The sequence below is a fragment of the Oryza sativa genome, chromosome 9, assembly GCF_034140825.1.
Source record: "Oryza sativa Japonica Group chromosome 9, ASM3414082v1".
Classification (NCBI taxonomy): Eukaryota; Viridiplantae; Streptophyta; class Magnoliopsida; order Poales; family Poaceae; genus Oryza; species Oryza sativa.
Window position 1 is genome coordinate 13897664 of NC_089043.1, and position 17804 is coordinate 13915467.

A 17804-nucleotide genomic window follows, 5' to 3' on the forward strand; every position below is an offset into this window, starting at 1 on the left:
TGAGTTTCTCATATATTATTGCATATATAAGACATACTAAGGTAGTCGGACATAGTAGTACTTAGTTGGTTAAAAAGTTATATATGTGCTACTATCAACTTTAAATTTAGGACTCATGGTGCCTAGGTATTTTTTTTAAAAGAACACCATAAATCACATATATAAAAGGGAAAGGACGCGTACAATATATATATCTCCTATGTATTTATTGTCTCATTCTTTCAAGAAAATAAAGAAGATCATTGATAATTGCTTATAGTAATGAATTAAATATTATATAGTTCAAACCTTACAAATATCTTGTAAAAAAATATCTAAGCAATAGCGATGAAGAAAATTTATAAAGAAATACTCCCTCCATCCCAAATTATATCAACTATAATCAAACTCGGTAGCTTTTAACTAATAATCATACTAACTATATCTAAGTATTATGCATGTTACATCACTAGATTTATATTTTGAAGTACTTTTATGTAATGCTAATTTTATATTTGTTGGGATAGAATGGAATAAAGTACTGGTCAAAATATATTATTAAAACCTATGTAAAAAAAATATAGGTCTTGTAATTTGAGACAGAAGGAGTCTTTTTTTTCAAGCATATCAGGTATCGTCCGTTTGATACTCCATCATCCGATTGATATTCCCAGTGTAACCTACTTTACATGCCCGCGCGAATGCGCGGGCTACCTTTCTAGTTATTATAAAAGAATCCACAGAGTTTTGATTGGCAGTTCCGATGTAATCCAAAAGTCACCTGCGGACTCACACGATACTCGACATCCCCATCACTCAATGACCGAGACGAACATATACCCGTCGACAAAATTCCACCGAAATTTCACGGAACCATCTAAAAATCCTGCGAATCCACCACCCACCGTCTCCGCTCCACGCGTGGCACCCGGCGAAACAAGAGCACCAGAACCCACGATTCTGTCCCATCTTTTCCCCTATTTTCTCCCCCCCTCCGGCACCTCTACACCTGTCCACCCCACCGCGACCCCATCAAACTCCGCGATTTCCCACGCAACACCAGCACACACAATGACACACACAACTATACGTGTCACCACGGCCCCGTTTGCCGCCATCGTCCGCCGAGGTCGCCCGCCGCGCCGCTTGACCGCGAGAAACCCCAACCCCCACGGCGCCCTCGCACATCCCGCGAATCCCACGGGAAAAAACCCGCGGTTTTCCCCCACCACCACCACGTCGATGCGTACGCATCGCGTACGTGCCGTCCCGGCATGAAAGCTCGTCTTTTGCTGGGTCCCTTCCCGCGCTGTGTGTGTGGAGGACGCGCGCGTGTAATCTGAGGGGAGCCACACGCGTTAGGTGGGCCGCTTTTGCCGGGGCAGAGGGCAGCCCAAGAGCCAACCCTCCACGGACCCGGAGCCCCAACGTGTCAACGTGTCACGCGACGCGCGGGAGGTCAAACGAAAGAGACACGAGTCGTCGTCTCGACGTCCACGCCAATTTCCGGCGCTGGCCAATCGCGGCGCGGCACGCACCCACCCACGTCTTCCCCACCATGCTTTTCTAATCCCCACCAAAAATATTAAACAAAACCGCAGCAACTTTAGATTGAAAAAAACGTTGATTATTCAGACATCGAAGACTAGTTGTTGTTGTGGAGTAGTAGTAATACTAGTAAAAGATTATTACTAATTGCTCATTCAGAGTACCCGCAATGGTAAAATAATATGCTATCTATAGAACTACATCTCAGCAATAGACTAGATTAATAGTAAACCACTTCAATGATATGTCTACATGGGTATCTATAGCTCTCTAATCCATTGTCTCTTTTTCTCTATAGACTATTTCCAGGTTAATAGATAGTTTTGCTCTCTCTCTTCATTTAATCTCTTCTAAGTAGGAAAATATGCTGACATGGATCTCTTGTATAGAGCCTATAAATAACCATTGTGAGTGCCCTTAACACAACTTCGCTTCGTCGAACCGAAGTCCAACCAAACAATTTCAACTTCATCTAAAAAATTAAAGCTAGCTAAAATACTCTCACAAAATTAACTAGAGAGATGTACTTAGGTTTAAACCTACAATAGAAAGTTATAAATCCACTTAATACATAGAGAATATACAAAAAATATAAAGAATGATGGTTCTCGTACAAAAGCTAACTTAATACGTGCTCTAAAACCAATATATTAATATATAAGTGAGAGAGAAGGATATGAGATGATAAATTGAAGCTAACCTTATTGTAAATATATTATATATACGTTAACTTTAAAATATGCTAATAGCTAACAGTGAGCTGTACTATTAAACTCGCTTCTTAAACAGATTCACAACTTTATTTGAAACCCAAATATTAGTAAAATTAAATTTAGATGTCTGAGTCTCTACCGAACGAGCTCCAAGTCCAACGGAGACACACACGTTGCAGTAAGGGTGGGCCCCACGGGCGTCCGGACCGTGCGTCGCGTGCGTCGCCGTCGAACACGGCACAGCGACGCGCGTGTCCAATGGACGGTCGCCACTGCATTATTCCGGGTGCGAATGCGATTAGATTAGGATTTGATCTCGCGATTAGATTGGGCGTGTACTCGTGGTAGTAGCATTACTACTAGTACGTGGCGACGACGAATGACAGCGATATATTTTTCTTTTTCTCTTTTGCGTTGGTGGTAGCTTCGTCACGTGTCCGGGCCTGGGTGGGTGGTCGCCGTTTGGTGTGGACGCGAAGGACACGTGTCGCGTGGCGGTGCGCGGCGGGGAGGCGGGACTCGTGGACGGCCCGGATGCGGCCGAACCCACCACCTGTCGCGGCATCGACGACTGATCGCGACGCGAGGCGTCCTTTATATTGCGGCCCCGCTTTCGTCTCCGCCTCTCTCATTCTCTCTCTCGTTGCTCCTGAGATCGTCTCGTCTCGTGGTGGTGGTGGTGGCCATTGCCGGAGCTTCCAAGGTGTTTGATGTCGATGGCGGAGGTGTGCTGTGATTCTGCGGTGGTGGTCGGGGCGGAGGCGGAGGCGAGGGCGAGGGCGCGCGCCGGGAGGCGGCGGCGGGCGGGAGTTGAGGGGGCAGGGAGGTGGAACGCCACGGCGACGGCTGCGGGTGTGGCGGCGGAGGAGGCCGCGACGAGGAAGCGGAGGGCGAGTGGTGGTGAGGCCGGGTTGGTGGTGGTGGCGAAGCGGCACGGGGCGGCGTCGGTCGCCGGGAGGAGGAGGGAGATGGAGGACGCCGTGTCGCTGCGCGAGGCGTTCGCCGCGCCGGCGAACGGGGAGGTTGCGGCGGCGAGGTGTGACTTCTACGGGGTGTTCGACGGGCACGGCTGCTCGCACGTGGCGGACGCGTGCAGGGAGCGGATGCACGAGCTCGTCGCGGAGGAGATGGGCGCCGGGTCACCGGCGGCGGCGGCGCGCGAGCCGGCGTCTTGGACGGAGACGATGGAGCGGAGCTTCGCGAGGATGGACGCCGAGGTGATCGCCGGCTGCCGAGCCGAGAGCGGCAGCTGCCGGTGCGAGGGGCAGAAGTGCGACCACGTGGGGTCCACCGCGGTGGTGGCCGTCGTGGAGGAGAGCCGCGTCGTCGTCGCCAACTGCGGCGACTCCCGCGCCGTGCTCTGCCGCGGCGGCGCGCCCGTGCAGCTATCCTCCGACCACAAGCCCGACCGCCCCGACGAGCTGGAGCGGATCGAGGCGGCCGGCGGCCGCGTCATCTTCTGGGAGGGCGCCCGTGTCCTCGGCGTCCTCGCCATGTCGCGCTCCATCGGCGACGCCTACCTGAAGCCCTACGTCACCGCCGTGCCGGAGGTGACGGTGACCGGCAGGTCGGACTTCGACGAGTGCCTCATCCTCGCCAGCGACGGCCTCTGGGACGTCGTCAGCAACGAGGCCGCGTGCGAGGTGGCGCAGTCGTGCCTCCGCCGCGGCAGGCAGCGGTGGTGCGCCGAGGCGGCGGCGGTGCTGACCAAGCTGGCCCTCGCTCGCCGCAGCTCCGACAACATCTCTGTCGTCGTCGTCGATCTCCGGCGAGGCAACGCCTTGTAGAGAGAGTGTCACCCAGCTGATGCTGTAGCATCAGTACTAGTATTGCAGATATTAGCTAAGCTAATGGTTCTACTAATCTTTTTTTTTCATTTCCCTTGTGTTAAAAATCATTTTTTTTCTCTTCTAATTTTCTCCCTGAATTAACCAAGTTCAGTGGAGCACATAGATCAGGTGATGGGGTTGTGCAACTGCTAGTTGGTGTAACCAGAATTTCATCTGGATACCAACTGAAATGAAATGAATATTAAGCAAGATTATTTGAGAAGGAAGTTTAAACCATGGGATTTTTGTTAGGCAAATCACCTTTTTACTTATTGAATTACTGTTTCTGCTGTGGTTCAGACTGTACCACTTGGGGCCTGTTCCCTTTGGTGCTATTTTCAACCTTACCAAATTTTGGTAAAGTTGCCAAAAAAAATGGCTATATTTAGTTTGCTGTCAAATTTTGGTAACTATATAAGTAATCCTGCGAAAACTTGCCATCCTATAGTTGCCAAAACTTGCCATCCTAATTAATTACTCTGCATCTTGCAATCATGCAATCTTGATGATATGATTGCACGATATTTTCCTCTGCCGTCCCGGACTCAAATTCAATTAAAATAACATCTCTGAATTGATTGGGGATACAAAGGACAAAATAAAATTCCAGGGTTCATCAGAGAAGCACCAAGGGAACATTATCCTCAATTTTCAATTATACTACTGTAATTTCTCATGTTTATGTCAGTGACAAGATTCAGAACATTCCAAACGAAATTTAACACATCAGATATTTTTTTCTGTGCGCGATTCGTCTGGAAGGAGAACATCTACTATAGTATCTAATACATCTTCTTCATCAGTCAGAAAATCTCAAATCACACACCAACACTTGCGCGGTCCAGCTAACCCTGCTCTGTGGCTGCCTGCCTCCTGTCCCAGCAAGAAGCAAGATTCTCTCATTTTTCTCTCACGAGAGATCTGCCAATGCACAGCTCAACGATTCTCAGCAATCTCTCAACTCCCTTTTCTAAAGCGAAATTAGTACTATCAAGCATCAACATAGGCTGATGTGATTAGACCAGAAAGGGATTACAAAATTGGCCACTCCAAACATGCTAACATGCTGCTAACCCTGATTTATGGACGGGTTTGTTGCTCCAGCAGACAAAGAAAATCTTTTGCTTAGCCACTAATAAAGAGAGTTTAGAGAGTAGGGTAGAGATTGCAAGCAACATTGGTGAATGAAGTGATTTGGTGAGGCTACGAGGGAGATGTGGTGGCAGACATGGGGGTTAGTCGCCGGAGGTGTGGCGTGTCGACACGTACGCAGTATGTCGAGAAGATCGGGCAGGATTGTGCAATCTGCGGGCAGATCACAGATCCGGTTCAATCTTCACCGTGTTTATTACTCTCTCTGTTTCTACATAGTTGATACCGTTGATTTTTTACACATGTTTAACCGTTCGTCTTATTCAAATTATTTGTGAAATATGTAAAACTATATGTATATATATAAGTATATTTAACAATGAATCAAATGATAGAAAAAAATTAATAATTACTTAAATTTTTTGAATAAGGCGAATGTTCAAACATATTTAAAAAAATTAACGGCGTCAAATATTTAGAAACGGATGGAGTAATTTGGTAAATTTTATTATAGCACATGGTGAGTGGTGACTTCGCACGAAACCATTTTTAGGGAACACACTATAAAAATATGGTTATTTATCAGGAGACAATTGATTAAATTAATGGTAGGGGTACCACTTTTTTACATGACTTCACTAGATTGCTCATTCTTTCTCTTTATCTTCCTATCTTCTTCGTTATCTCTTCCCCTCTCTCCCTCATTTCTCTCTTCTCCAGCGAGTTTGTCTACATGTGGCTGGCTAGCGGCACTGCTTTCCCTCCACCTTGCAACCTCACGCACTGATCCTACTCGGATCCTCTCCTCCTCACTGATGCCTCTCCTGTCCTCGAGCGGTTGGTTGATCGATCGATCAGCACGGTTCTTCGCCAGCCATGACGGCGGCGGCGATGGCGCCCTCACCTCCGAAGCCGGTGTCCCCGAGGCAGATCAGCCTGGGGGACCTCAGGGCGGTGTCCATGCTCGGCCGAAGCGTCAAGGGCGTCGTATTCCACGTTGTGCCCACCATGGCGGGGGAGGTGGAAGGGGTTGTTTCCTCATCCATGGCACTCAAGGCGATCTCGCGGGAGACGGAGCAACACAAGAAGATGGGGAGCGGCGGCGAGGACAGGCACCGGCGGATCTGGTTCGAGTGGGATGTGCTCATGTCGCTGAGCCACCCGCTGCTCCCTTCACTCCGCGGTGTCCTCGCCACCGATGTCGTTGTCGGGTTGGTCATCGACCGCTACGGCGGAAGAGACCTCAACTCGCTCTGACGCCGCCAGACCAAGAAGATGGCTTCAGGCCAAGCTGGTGGCGGCTAAGAACCGCCACGCCACAACGGTGGCCGAGATACCGCCGCTCAAGTCTACCGTCGAGCTGACGAATGACGCCATCGTCGCGAGGATGGAGGCGGGGAAGAAGCGGGCGGTGGTGGAGGTGCTCCACCGGCGCATTGACCGCGAGCGTGACGACCCGCGGCGGCTGCGGTCAGAGGTCGCACTGGAGCAGATGGTGCTCGTCCGGCACCAGGTCGCTCACGCGCTGCAGTTGGCCGAGCGCGCCGTGGCGGCGGAGACCCACGGGTTGGCTTTGGCGTGATCAGCGGTCGCCACTACCGAGCAGGCCGCGCGTGCTCTAGTCAGCGACGTCGATGTTGATGTCGACGCGGCCCACCACAATGTCGTGGCGGTCCCAACGCGGAGGCCGGAGGAGTTGCGCGGGGGCGTGGAGGGCGAGGAGAGAACGGCCGAGTTTCACGTCGAGGAGATTGTGGCCGCCATAAGGTTGGCCGAGGCGCACGCCAGGAAGCAGGAAGCTGCTGAGCAATGGCACGGCCGTGACCTTGAAGTCGTGATGTTCTGCAACAAAATTTGCATATTAATTTTTGTGGCTAAATCCTGCTCAATTTGAATATGCGAGCAAATAAAAGAAGATCAGAATTCCTGCTGAATCTGCAAAGAGCAAATCACAAAAATGTTCTACATAAAATATGTAGAGTGAGAGCAATTTTTCAAAAAAAAAGAAATACAAATCCAGCTCACTATGCGGTGAGCAAATCAAAAAAATGCTCAAAAAAAATGCAAACTTAGAGCAGATAGGGGAAAATAATCGCAAATCCCCCTCAATCTGCAGCGTGCGAATAACGAAATATTCTCAAATCTGCGGAGCAAATCAAAAAATTATAACGTGTAAAATCACAAATCCTCCTCAATCTGAATATTTTGTAAAATCACAAATCCCACTCAATCCGCAAAATAATATTTTGTAAAATCACAAATCCTAGTCAATCTGCAGCCAAAAATGATCTTCAAAAATCGAATGCAGCCAAAAATGATCTGAGTCTTCAGCAAAATAATATTTTGTAAAATCACAAATCCTAGTCAATCTGCAGCCAAAAATGATCTTCAAAAATCGAATATTAATTGTGTCTGAGCCCAGTTAATTCAAAAATCGAAAAATTATATGTCAATCTGCAGCCAAAAATGATCTTCAAAAATCGAATAATATTTTGTAAAATCACAAATCCTAGTCAATCTGCAGCCAAAAATGATCTTCAAAAATCTGCAGCCAAAAATGATCTTCAAAAATCGAAAAATTATGTGTCTGAGCCCAGGTTCGAACTGGGGACCTTTAGTGTGTGAGACTAACGTGATAACCAACTACACCACCCAGACCATGTGACTGAAAGTAAAAGATTATTGTAATTTTGTAAGAAAAGTTTTGTTGTTCTGTAAGTAACAAATCTATACAAAGTTTGGTTTGCACAAAATCTACAAAGTTTCATACTTTTTACTATTAGTGGCACGTCCCAATCCCAACACGAGAAAATCATTTTCTATGAAAAAAGAAGTCAATTTTACTCCCTCCAACTATTTGTCATGCCCTTAACCACCTAAACAATTCTCTCTCATTTTACACCATGAGCTAGTAAAAATAATTCATCTCATTGTCCTACAACAATTCTCTTTCTTTTTTTCTATTTCTACGTAGTGACTTCATCAATGTTAAGATATGCCAGCTCAGTCTTTGGAGATGCTTACAGGGGTAGAATGTGCGTGTACGCGTTCATAGAGGTGAGTATGCGTGTGGTGTATGGACGTTTGCGTTGTACTGTGTTTCAAAAAACAAGAATATATCATGTGCACATAGGTTTACGTGCACATTTCACGCAGAGTAAGCAGCATGTCAAAAAGATTGGGCAGGATTGCTATCCGTGAGCAAACCTTAAATCATGCTCAATATGAATATGAAAGAGAATTAGAAAAAAAAAAACGAAATCCTGCTCAATCTGCGGAGAGCAAATCACAAAAATGCTCAACACAAGAAAATGCAAATGGAGAGCAAATAAAAAAATCGCAAATCCTTCTCAATCTGCATCGAACAAATAAAAAAAACATCCAACAAAATTAGCAAGATACCAAAAAATTAACATCCAACAAAACTCTAAAAATAAAAATTTAGCAAGTCACCAGAAAATTAAGGCAAAATTTGCTACAGGACACTCACAGATTGTGGCATTTGCTGTGGACACCCAAAAATCGTGTATTTGCTTGTGGACACTGTAAAAATATGGTAATTAGCTGTTGGACACTTAAGGCATTATTCTATTATTTTCGGTGAAAACAGAGAGAGAAAGAGTGTTGAAAGTACCAAAATGCCCCTGACACTGTTCTTCTTTCTTTTCCCTTTCCTGCCTCTGACACGGGTCGCGTTCTTCGCTGTAGGTGGCGGCGCCGTGTGGGAGGTGCTGCTCACGCGGTGGGAGGGGCGGGACGACCAGGTGCTGCTGTACGGTCTCCTCCCAGCAGGGGTGGACCACGGCGAGCTCATGGGCAGAGCGCGGTTCTGCCTGTGCCCGACCGGCGACGACTAGGGCGCGGCCGCTGCGAGCCGCCGTGTCGTGGAGGCCATCACGGCGGGTTGCTGCGCTGTGGACATCGCCGTCTCCTTCCTGCGCCGCCGTCGCCGGTGAGCTCCAAGGCCAAAGCCTTCTTCCCCTCGCGCCACTGCCTCTCTCTCTCTTCCCCAATTCTGGCCAACGCCGTCCGTTGCCGCAGCGCCACCTCCACGCCATCACAGAGCCCCGTGCCGCGCCACCGGGTTAGCCTCCATCTCCTCTTGCTGACGCCGACGCTCGTCGCGGCAGCCATGCGCCGTCACCGACGAACGCCGCCGCGCCGCCGCCATGGCAGAGCACGGCCAGGGAGCCATGGCTACTCTGCCTCCTCCTCCTTCTCTCACATCTGGTTGCAGCCGGACCTGGTCGGCTTATACAAATGGCCCATGGGCAAAATTGTCTTTTATGAAAGTTTCTCTCACCGTTTCAGCCAGAAATAATAAAATAATGGGAGGAGTGTCCGCCAGCAAATTACCACATTTTTTCGGTGTCCAAGAGCAAATACATGATCTTTGGGTGTCTCACAGCAAAGACCACAATCTTTAAATGTCCTGTAGCAAATTTTTCCAAAAATTAACATCCATCAAAACTAAAAAAAAAACATCCAACAAAATTTAAAAAAAAGATAAAAAAATTGCAAGTCACAAAAAAAACATCCAACAAAACTTAAAATAAAATAAAAAATTACAATCCAACGAAACTTAAAATTAAAAAAATGTCCAACAAAACTAAAAAAAGTTAACAAGTCACAAAAAAATTAACATCCAACAAAACTTAAAAACTAAATTAACATCCAACAAAACTTAAAATAAAATATGCGTCCAACAAAACTTAAAAAGTTAAAATAAATAAAAACTAAATTAACATCCAACAAAACTTAAAATAAAATATGCGTCCAACAAAACTTAAAAAGTTAAAATAAAAATAATTTGTCTGAGCCCAGGTTCGAACTGGGGACCTTTAGTGTGTGAGACTAACGTGATAACCAACTACACCACCCAGACATTGTGATTGAAGAAAAAAATATTGATGTAATATTGTAATTACAAAGAATAATCTACCAACTGTAAAGAACGGAGAGAATACTGGAGCTCATATAATTTCTGTTGTTCTGTAAGAAACAAATCTGTAAAAAATTTTATTGGCTCAAAATGCATACAAATTTTCAGACTTTGATTACTCGTGAGTCGTGACACGTCCAACACGAGAAAATCGTTTTCGCTGATCAGTCCTGTCCAGGGCCCAAAAGTGCTGAACCAGCTGATTCGCCCATAGAGGCCCACAACGCCCACTACCAAATCAGAAAAATACACTACTCTGCTTCATAAATGGACTAATATCTTCTGATTATTAGGACTGCTCAGAAATAATCCCAGCATGCAATTTTCTGCATCAGCTTTTCACCTTTGGTAATCTTGTCTATAGAGGCAGATAAAGTTCCCTCTGATCTTTATGAACTGTTTTGTATGCCATTCAATGAGGTTCAACTTTTCAACCGAAGTACTCCACTTCCTACACTAATTCATATACGCACAAATATAAATTCAAACATCTACTACTTGGTAACATTTGACTAATAATTATGGGGAAATATCCTGGGAAAACCATCAAATAAGTGAAAACCTATGAAAAACATACCTAAAAAATCTCTAAATTAATAAAAGTATTAGTAGAGATATGTATAGGCATGAAATACTTTCATGTCAAATCTCAAGTCCAAACTCAACTTCCTCTGAGAGTTACTCCCAAATAAAGTTAAGTTTGAATTTAAGATTTGGTACAAATCATGCATATACTTCTCTCCAATAATTTTTCATGAATTTAGAAAACTTATAAATATAGTTTTCATGGGTTTTCACCATATATGTCCCCAATAATACCCTAACAAATTATAAGTTTACAGTTATAAAAGTGGTACAGTTCGATTCATATTTTAAACTCATTTCACACGATGTTAATTTCGTAATTGTTGATAAATGTCTCATGGAAAAGGAATATGGGCCCAGCGAAAAAAAGTAATATTGCAAAAATTGAAGCATGGCTGATGTGATACTGTAGGAGATGCACATTTGGAGTGGGCCAAGTCATTGGATTAGCAAAAGGGAAAGAGGGAAAGGTCATTGTTTCTATGAATATGATAGCAAGCAACTAAGCAAGTGCTCCAACAGTTGCTTTTCTTCTCACTTGTACAATCCTACTACATCACAACCCCCTGATGGTTCCTTCTCTTTTTCTACTTTTTTCTTGTTTCGTTTTGTGTTGGATTTCACCATCATAAGGGTGGGCAATGACAGGATTCCGCGCCGACACCCGCGTCCTATTGGCTGCCATGGAGACTTAAATTGGCAGCTCCAAGAACCCTAGTGGTGCAGACAAGACTTTTATCAGGAGGAAATTCTTGGAGCCCACAGGCATGCAGCTCTGAATTTATCATCTTGGGGACTCCATGAGTGTCATCTCAATTGGGGTCCATGCAGATTTTGCATTCATGAGAACAAATAGCACATTTGAGTTGATTTTGTGAAGATTTGACATGTTACACTTGTACTAATGCATAGGGGAAACAAAAAAACTCAATTTGCTCAGTACTCCATGTATATGAATATGATCTGGATATCAAGTGAATGCAAATATTGTGATCATGATCTCGGAGTAATTTAATTCACACATTTGAGTAGTTGTGCTAAGATAGCTGTAATCTGTATAAAAGGATCATCCAGGATTCAAATGCTAGAACAGTACGGAAACTATGGAAATCAACATAGGAGTAGAACATAAGAAGCTACTACCTCCCTCCTAAAATAAAACAACTTTTAGTTATAAATCTAAAAAAATGTACAGCTATATTCTAAGACGGAGGTAATAATAAATAGTATTAGTAAGACAACAAGGACATCATATAACTCAATATGAGAAGCAGCGAAAATTGGATCCATTTGTCCTGCTAAGGCTTGATGAATCACTGGGACCCATTTAGGTGTCCTACGTTTTCTCTGGACATATGATTCAAAAATATCGAGGTGCATTCAGTGAAGTTTCGGCTGTACTAATTACATCTTTCATGTCCTTGCTATGCTTCATTTCACCATATAAAAAGAACAGTGTATTCATCCTCGCAAAAAAACAAAAGAAGTAAAGAACGAGAGTAAAAGGAGTAACTTACAATTTGGACTAGGGGGTAGGAGTTCACAAATACAAGAGAAATAATCGGAGCTTCAGACACGGCAAAAATTTGGACTAGGGGGTGGGAGTTCACAAATACATCAGGCATAGTTACTTTATGTTTTTCAGATAACGTATCAAAGATTCAAAATTTATGTGATACTCCATACTCAACTTTGCCAAAAGGCACGTGCAAGATATAGTTCTCTGGCCCACAACAAAATAGTCTCAGTAGCAGAGCAATGATTTCTGAACTGCGGAAGCTGGTGAAAAAACAGCTTCTTTTGATGACTAGTGGCAGTGCATTGTGCAGCTTCTGTTCATTCTGTTCCTATTGCAGCAGCCAGTCTCTGCTTGTCTGAATGTGATTCACTGCAGCAATGTCTGCTTACAAGGACAAACAGGAGAAACAAAAGCAGCAGCCAAAAGGGAAAGAAGAAATTCAGACAACAGAGCCATTGAAATTCAATCACTATCACAGGTGCCTTTTTGTTACTAGCATGGTTGCATTTTTTTTTTGAAGGAAAAAAGAAAGAACATTTGTACACAAAGCACTGATTCTGATGGAAACCCAATCATTGTTTGGTACTTGAGCTACTGTAGCATGATTTAGATAAGTCATGCAATGGCAAAAAGGTGGACAGCAAATGTCAAGCGCTATTTTTCTCCCTAATCATGCTGAAGTTCATGAGTGTCTTGTTGGCTCACTTTGCATAGCAGCATCTCCATAAGATGTTCCAAAGTATCTTACTGCGAGATTGCACCATGTGGAAAGGTTGCAAAAACATAACAAGGGCACCTTTCAGGATCAGAAATGGACACAGAAAGATGCAACTATACTCAATGAGGAAAAAAAAAGATTAACTAGTCATGAACATCTAAACTTTGCCACACAAAGATAGTTTGATAGCAACATGCACATTTCATTCATGCAGAGCTGAACCCGACTAAATATTTCCAACATTATTAGGTTATCAAAATGCTAAAGTTTCAGAGATACCTAGCTGCTATCTGGGGTGCACTTCTTAGGACTGGATATAATTCCAACGGTTTCAAGTACATTGTCCAAGAAGAGCACATACTACCGCTAGTAGTATCATCCGTTGCCTGAAATCATGTGGCAGGGAGCGCCTCCGTAATCTTCATCGCCTTCGGTTTGTTCTCTCCCTTGATGTCAAGCAAGAACTTCACCACAAGCCTCATCGACGGGCGGTTGTTTGGGAGGTTCTTAACGCAGAGCAGCGCAATCCTCAGAACTCTACACATCTCATCCTTGAAATGTTCAGCAATCTTCTCATCTAGCACTGACTCTGCCCCATTCTGCTCCACATTGGTGGCTGCCCATGCCACCAGGTCCTTGTCACCAATATCGGATGACATGGGACTCTTTCCAGTAACAAGTTCCAGCATGACCACACCAAAGCTATATACATCGCTCTTCTCAGTTACACGTATAGTGTAGGCATACTCTGCGATACAAAACAGACAAACACACATAAGAAACTAGGAAGAAATTACGGTGACTTATGACAATTTTTAGCCAATTACAACAACCCACAAGTACAAAAAGAAATCCTAATCAGAACATATGGACCAAAAAAGACTGTCTGAACTGATCATCAAATCAATCTCAAAAGCTACATTCATATATACTCTAATTAGGAACACTTCTCAGAAACAAATTAGGAACACTTCTCAGAAACAAATTAGGCATAAGGAACTCACCAGGAGCAATGTATCCACAAGAACCAGCAATGACAGACATGGTGGCCGGCCCATCACCAATAGACTTCGCGACGCCAAAATCTGCTATCTTGGCACGAAAATCAGCATCAAGCAGAATGTTGTTTGACTTCACATCTCGGTGGATGATCGCGGGAACAAAGTCATGGTGCAAGTAGCTGAGCCCCTCAGCAGCATCGAGTGCGATGTTGTACCTCGCAGGCCAATCCAAGATGCCAGCTTTGGCACTGTGGAGAAAGTCTCCCAGGCTGCCATTAGGCATGAACTCATAGACAAGCAACCGGCATGCCTCGTTCGTAAGACAGCAGAAGAGCTTGACAATGTTCTTGTGCCTAACTTTGCTCAATGTTTCCACCTCGGCCTCAAAGCTGTCGATCTTCTTGCTCGCCACCGTGCTACTTGCCCAAAGCTTCTTCACAGCCAAGGTATCACTCCTAGGCCTGACAACAGCCTTGTACACCATCCCTGATGAACCCTTGCCAATCAAATTGTTCTCAGTCAGGCTATTCACAATGTCCCTCTCATTGAACTCCACCTTGTGGAAGGATGTGAGTACCCACTCTGAATTCTCGCTGTCAACTTCGATGGCGCGCTTATTGTAGCTCCTATACTTGTAAATGAACCAGGCAACACTCGTGAGTAGAATGCCAGCAGCAGCTGTGAGGATGGCTACAGCCATCTGGATTCGGGCACGCCGGTTGGAATCAGGATCACCATTCCTTGAACATAGCCCATAGCACAGGCCAGGATTACCCAAGAAGCACGGTCGGAATTGATCAGTGTCGAATAAGATTGGAAGATGCCCAGTGAGCTTGTTATAGGACAGGTTAAGAACACCCAGCAGTTTCAGATCCTGCAATTGTGCAGGCACCTGACCAGAAAGCTCATTGTTCGACAAATCAAGCGTGCTCATCTTATCCATACCCCCAAGCTCTTCAGGTATACTACCACTGAGGTGGTTGTCTGAAAGATTCAACAATGTCAAATTCTTCAGTTCTCCGATGCTGCGCGGGATCTCTCCAGAAAGGGAATTGTTGCTCAAATCAAGCAGGAAAAGCACCGAAAGAGATGCGAGTGACGGCGGCACTGTCCCGGTGAAGCTGTTGTCCGAAGCCGACAGCACCACCAGCTGGGTTAAATTCCCCAATTCAGCAGGAAGAACACCGGTGAATCGATTGTTATCAATGATGAGGTTGGACAGGTTCGCGGCACGGCCAATGGCGGCGCCGACATTGCCAGAGAACGCATTGCCACGGAGCTCGAGCAGGTAGACATGGGGCAATCCCCAGAATTCCGGCGGCACCGGGCCGGAGAGCCGATTGCAGGGCAGCCTCACCCTCATCAGCGACCTGCATTTCCCCAGCTCGTCGGGAATGGCGCCGTCGAACATGTTGTTCAGCAGCAGGAGCTGGCTCAGCTTCCCGCCGGCGCAGAGCGTCGCCGGAATCCGGCCGGACATGCGGTTGTCCGAGACGTCCAGCGACTGGAGCGGGCAGTTCTTCCCGAACTCCGGCGGGAACGGCCCTTCGATCTGGTTGGCGAAGATCATCAGCTCGGTCAGCCTCGCCGCCGCCGCGAGCGTCGCCGGCAACCGCCCGGTCAGGTTGTTCTGATACATGTGCACGCTCTCCAGGCTCGGCGCGGCGAACATGTCCTCCGGTATCTCGCCGGAGATGTGGTTCATCGAGATGTCCAGTTGCTGGAGCTTCTTGAGGCCGCCCAACCCCGCCGGAATCCTGCCGGAGAGCTGGTTGGAGAAGAGCTCTATCTGGACCAAAGAACTCAAGTTCACGATGCTCGGTGGTATCTCACCGGTGAGGTTGTTGCTCGAGAGGTCCAGATCGACGAGGTTGGTCAGCTTCCCGACGGAAGGAGGGATGCTACCGGTGAGGGAGCAGTTGGCGAGGAAAAGCACGCGGAGCGCGGCGAGGTCGCCGAGGTTGTCCGGCAATGGCGACGGGGAGAACGAGTTGTAGGCGAGCAGCAGCTCCTGGAGCGCGGTTACGTTGGCGAGGAACCCCGGGAACGCGCCGGAGACGAGGTTCTGTATCAGGTTGAGCACCGCCAGCGACGGGAACCCGCCGCCGTAGGCCGCCGGGAGCTCGCCGGAGAAGTTGTTCGACGCGAGGTTGAGCGTCTCGAGCGCCTGGAGCCCCGCGAGGCAGGCGGGAAGCGGGCCCGTGAGGTCGTTCGACGACATGTCGAGGTGCCGCAGCGACCGCAGCGAGCAGAGCGCGACGGGGAACCCCCCGGCGAGGTACAGACCGCCGAGGTAGAGCCCCGCGACGACGCCGTCGGAGACGGCAGCGTTCCCGGCCGCGGCGTCGCACGCCACGTGCGGCCAGCGGCAGAGGTCGTCGCCGCGCCATGCCGAGAGCGCGGCGGTCGGGTCCGTGAGCGCGGCCCTGGCGGCGAGGAGCGCGCCCGCGTCGCCGGACGCGGCGCCGCCGGTGCCCGCGCGGACGCCCGGCAGGAGGAGGCCGGCGAACACGACGGCGAGGTGGAGCAACCGCCGGTGGAGCGGCGCCATGGTGGAGGTGGTGGAGGTAGAGTGGGGAGCGTGGGTGGGAGGAGGAGAGGTTTAAAGGGAGGGAAGGAAGTTGCATAGGAGGATTGGAAGCATCTCCTCCTGGGGTGGTTTTGTCTTTTAGATAGACGAACACATTGAAAGCGATGAGGGTTGGGGATTTTGGCTACAGCTACCAAGGGAAGTGTCCACACAGGGAGTATTATCACTACGAGATACGCTTGGATGTGGTGGTCCGCATCGAGGGGAGGCTGGATATAGCGAGAGGTTGTACGGATCATGTAGCAAGTTTGGAAGATATCTATGTGGTGAACGTGGCAATATATAGAATATGCTGCTTTTTCCGTACATGTAAAGTCAATGCGCTTGGCTGACGTATGAGAAACGTATCCGGACGTTGAGTTACAGTTAGATGTTGGTAATGGTACGCTGGCGTTGGAAGAAAGCAATTGTTCCGATTTTTCTATGTTGACAAGATGATTGTGGCTTTGGCTTTCCCAAATAAAATATATTATTTTAGTTGCTTCAAATAGAATTAGAAAAAAAACTGCAAAAATATCTTACGTTACAAAAGCGTCGATAAGATAACGTCGGATAAAAAATTATTCAATTTTGTCCATCTTTTCTTAAAGAGGAGGGCTATATTTATCTCAATAATTTATGATGTTCTTGCTATACCGATTGCCATTAAAATAGTATAACAGCTAAAAGGTATCCGTATTTCAAGTATGAGATTATTCCTCGGCATTGTAAGAGCACATTTAGTTAGCAAACTTTAATAGAACCTTTGGATGTGGCATACGATTGAGTCATGATTTTATTTTCAAGAAAAAAAAAGCAAGAATATATCATCTGGGAACCTCACCGGTTCCAAATTAAATAAGTATGAAAAACAAACCGTTCAAGATTTATCTCCTGTCTCTACTCTATCAATACATTCATATTCCTCTAAAAAAAATGCATTCATATTTTTTTTCATCAGTTTTGGTAGTGGTGGTGGCCCTTGTGTGCAAAAAGAAATGTGCTTTGCTGGGGTTCGTCTCCTCTGCTATTAGGGAGTACTAGTAGCGTTTTACAGTGAAAAGTACCGTAATTATTTTATGGGATTACTGTAGCAACTACTCTCCTGCATTCATTCAAATTTGATCCAACGGCTACAAATAGCTATTGACATGGATCAGAGTATGGAGTTCTCTACCATTCCGGTTGGGATGGCAGAGGATACTATCCCACTTTGCTGTGGAGTACACGGTCCCGTGTGGACGCAGCGATATTTGCGGTTGCTTAATTAAGTCAGTGTTTGGGCCTGGGAAATGCGGGAAGCGTGGTT

General features: G+C 46.4%; 2 protein-coding genes and 2 non-coding genes across 4 annotated transcripts; 1 reads left to right on the forward strand and 3 right to left on the reverse strand.

Moving 5' to 3' along the window:
* The first annotated feature begins 2870 nt into the window (after positions 1-2870).
* PP2C68 (probable protein phosphatase 2C 68) lies at positions 2871-4305 on the forward strand. The gene has a single exon (NM_001422729.1). It carries the CDS (start codon positions 2951-2953, stop codon positions 4025-4027), a length of 1077 nt encoding a protein of 358 aa, NP_001409658.1. The 5' UTR covers positions 2871-2950; the 3' UTR covers positions 4028-4305.
* Positions 4306-7745: 3440 nt separating this feature from the next.
* Positions 7746-7819, reverse strand: TRNAV-CAC (transfer RNA valine (anticodon CAC)). The gene has a single exon. It is a non-coding gene; the product is annotated as a tRNA-Val (tRNA).
* Positions 7820-9972: 2153 nt separating this feature from the next.
* On the reverse strand, positions 9973-10046 carry TRNAV-CAC (transfer RNA valine (anticodon CAC)). The gene has a single exon. It is a non-coding gene; the product is annotated as a tRNA-Val (tRNA).
* A 3002-nt stretch (positions 10047-13048) lies between these two features.
* LOC4346740 (receptor-like protein kinase HSL1) lies at positions 13049-16568 on the reverse strand. The gene is made up of 2 exons (XM_015756394.2): positions 13930-16568; positions 13049-13673 (listed from the first exon to the last, which is right to left on the reverse strand). The coding sequence occupies exons 1-2, from the start codon at positions 16475-16477 to the stop codon at positions 13318-13320; spliced, it is 2904 nt and encodes a 967-aa protein (XP_015611880.1). The 5' UTR covers positions 16478-16568; the 3' UTR covers positions 13049-13317.
* Between the last annotated feature and the right edge of the window lie 1236 nt (positions 16569-17804).

Bases quoted from the DNA above. Each gene is read 5' to 3' on its own strand.
- PP2C68 (NM_001422729.1), top strand. From the start codon at position 2,951: ATGTCGATGGCGGAGGTGTGCTGTGATTCTGCGGTGGTGGTCGGGGCG.
- LOC4346740 (XM_015756394.2), bottom strand. From the start codon at position 16,477: ATGGCGCCGCTCCACCGGCGGTTGCTCCACCTCGCCGTCGTGTTCGCC. The intron at 13,674-13,929 runs GTGAGTTCCTTA...TTTGTATCGCAG, and splicing joins TTGTGGATACATTGCTCCTG to AGTATGCCTACACTATACGT.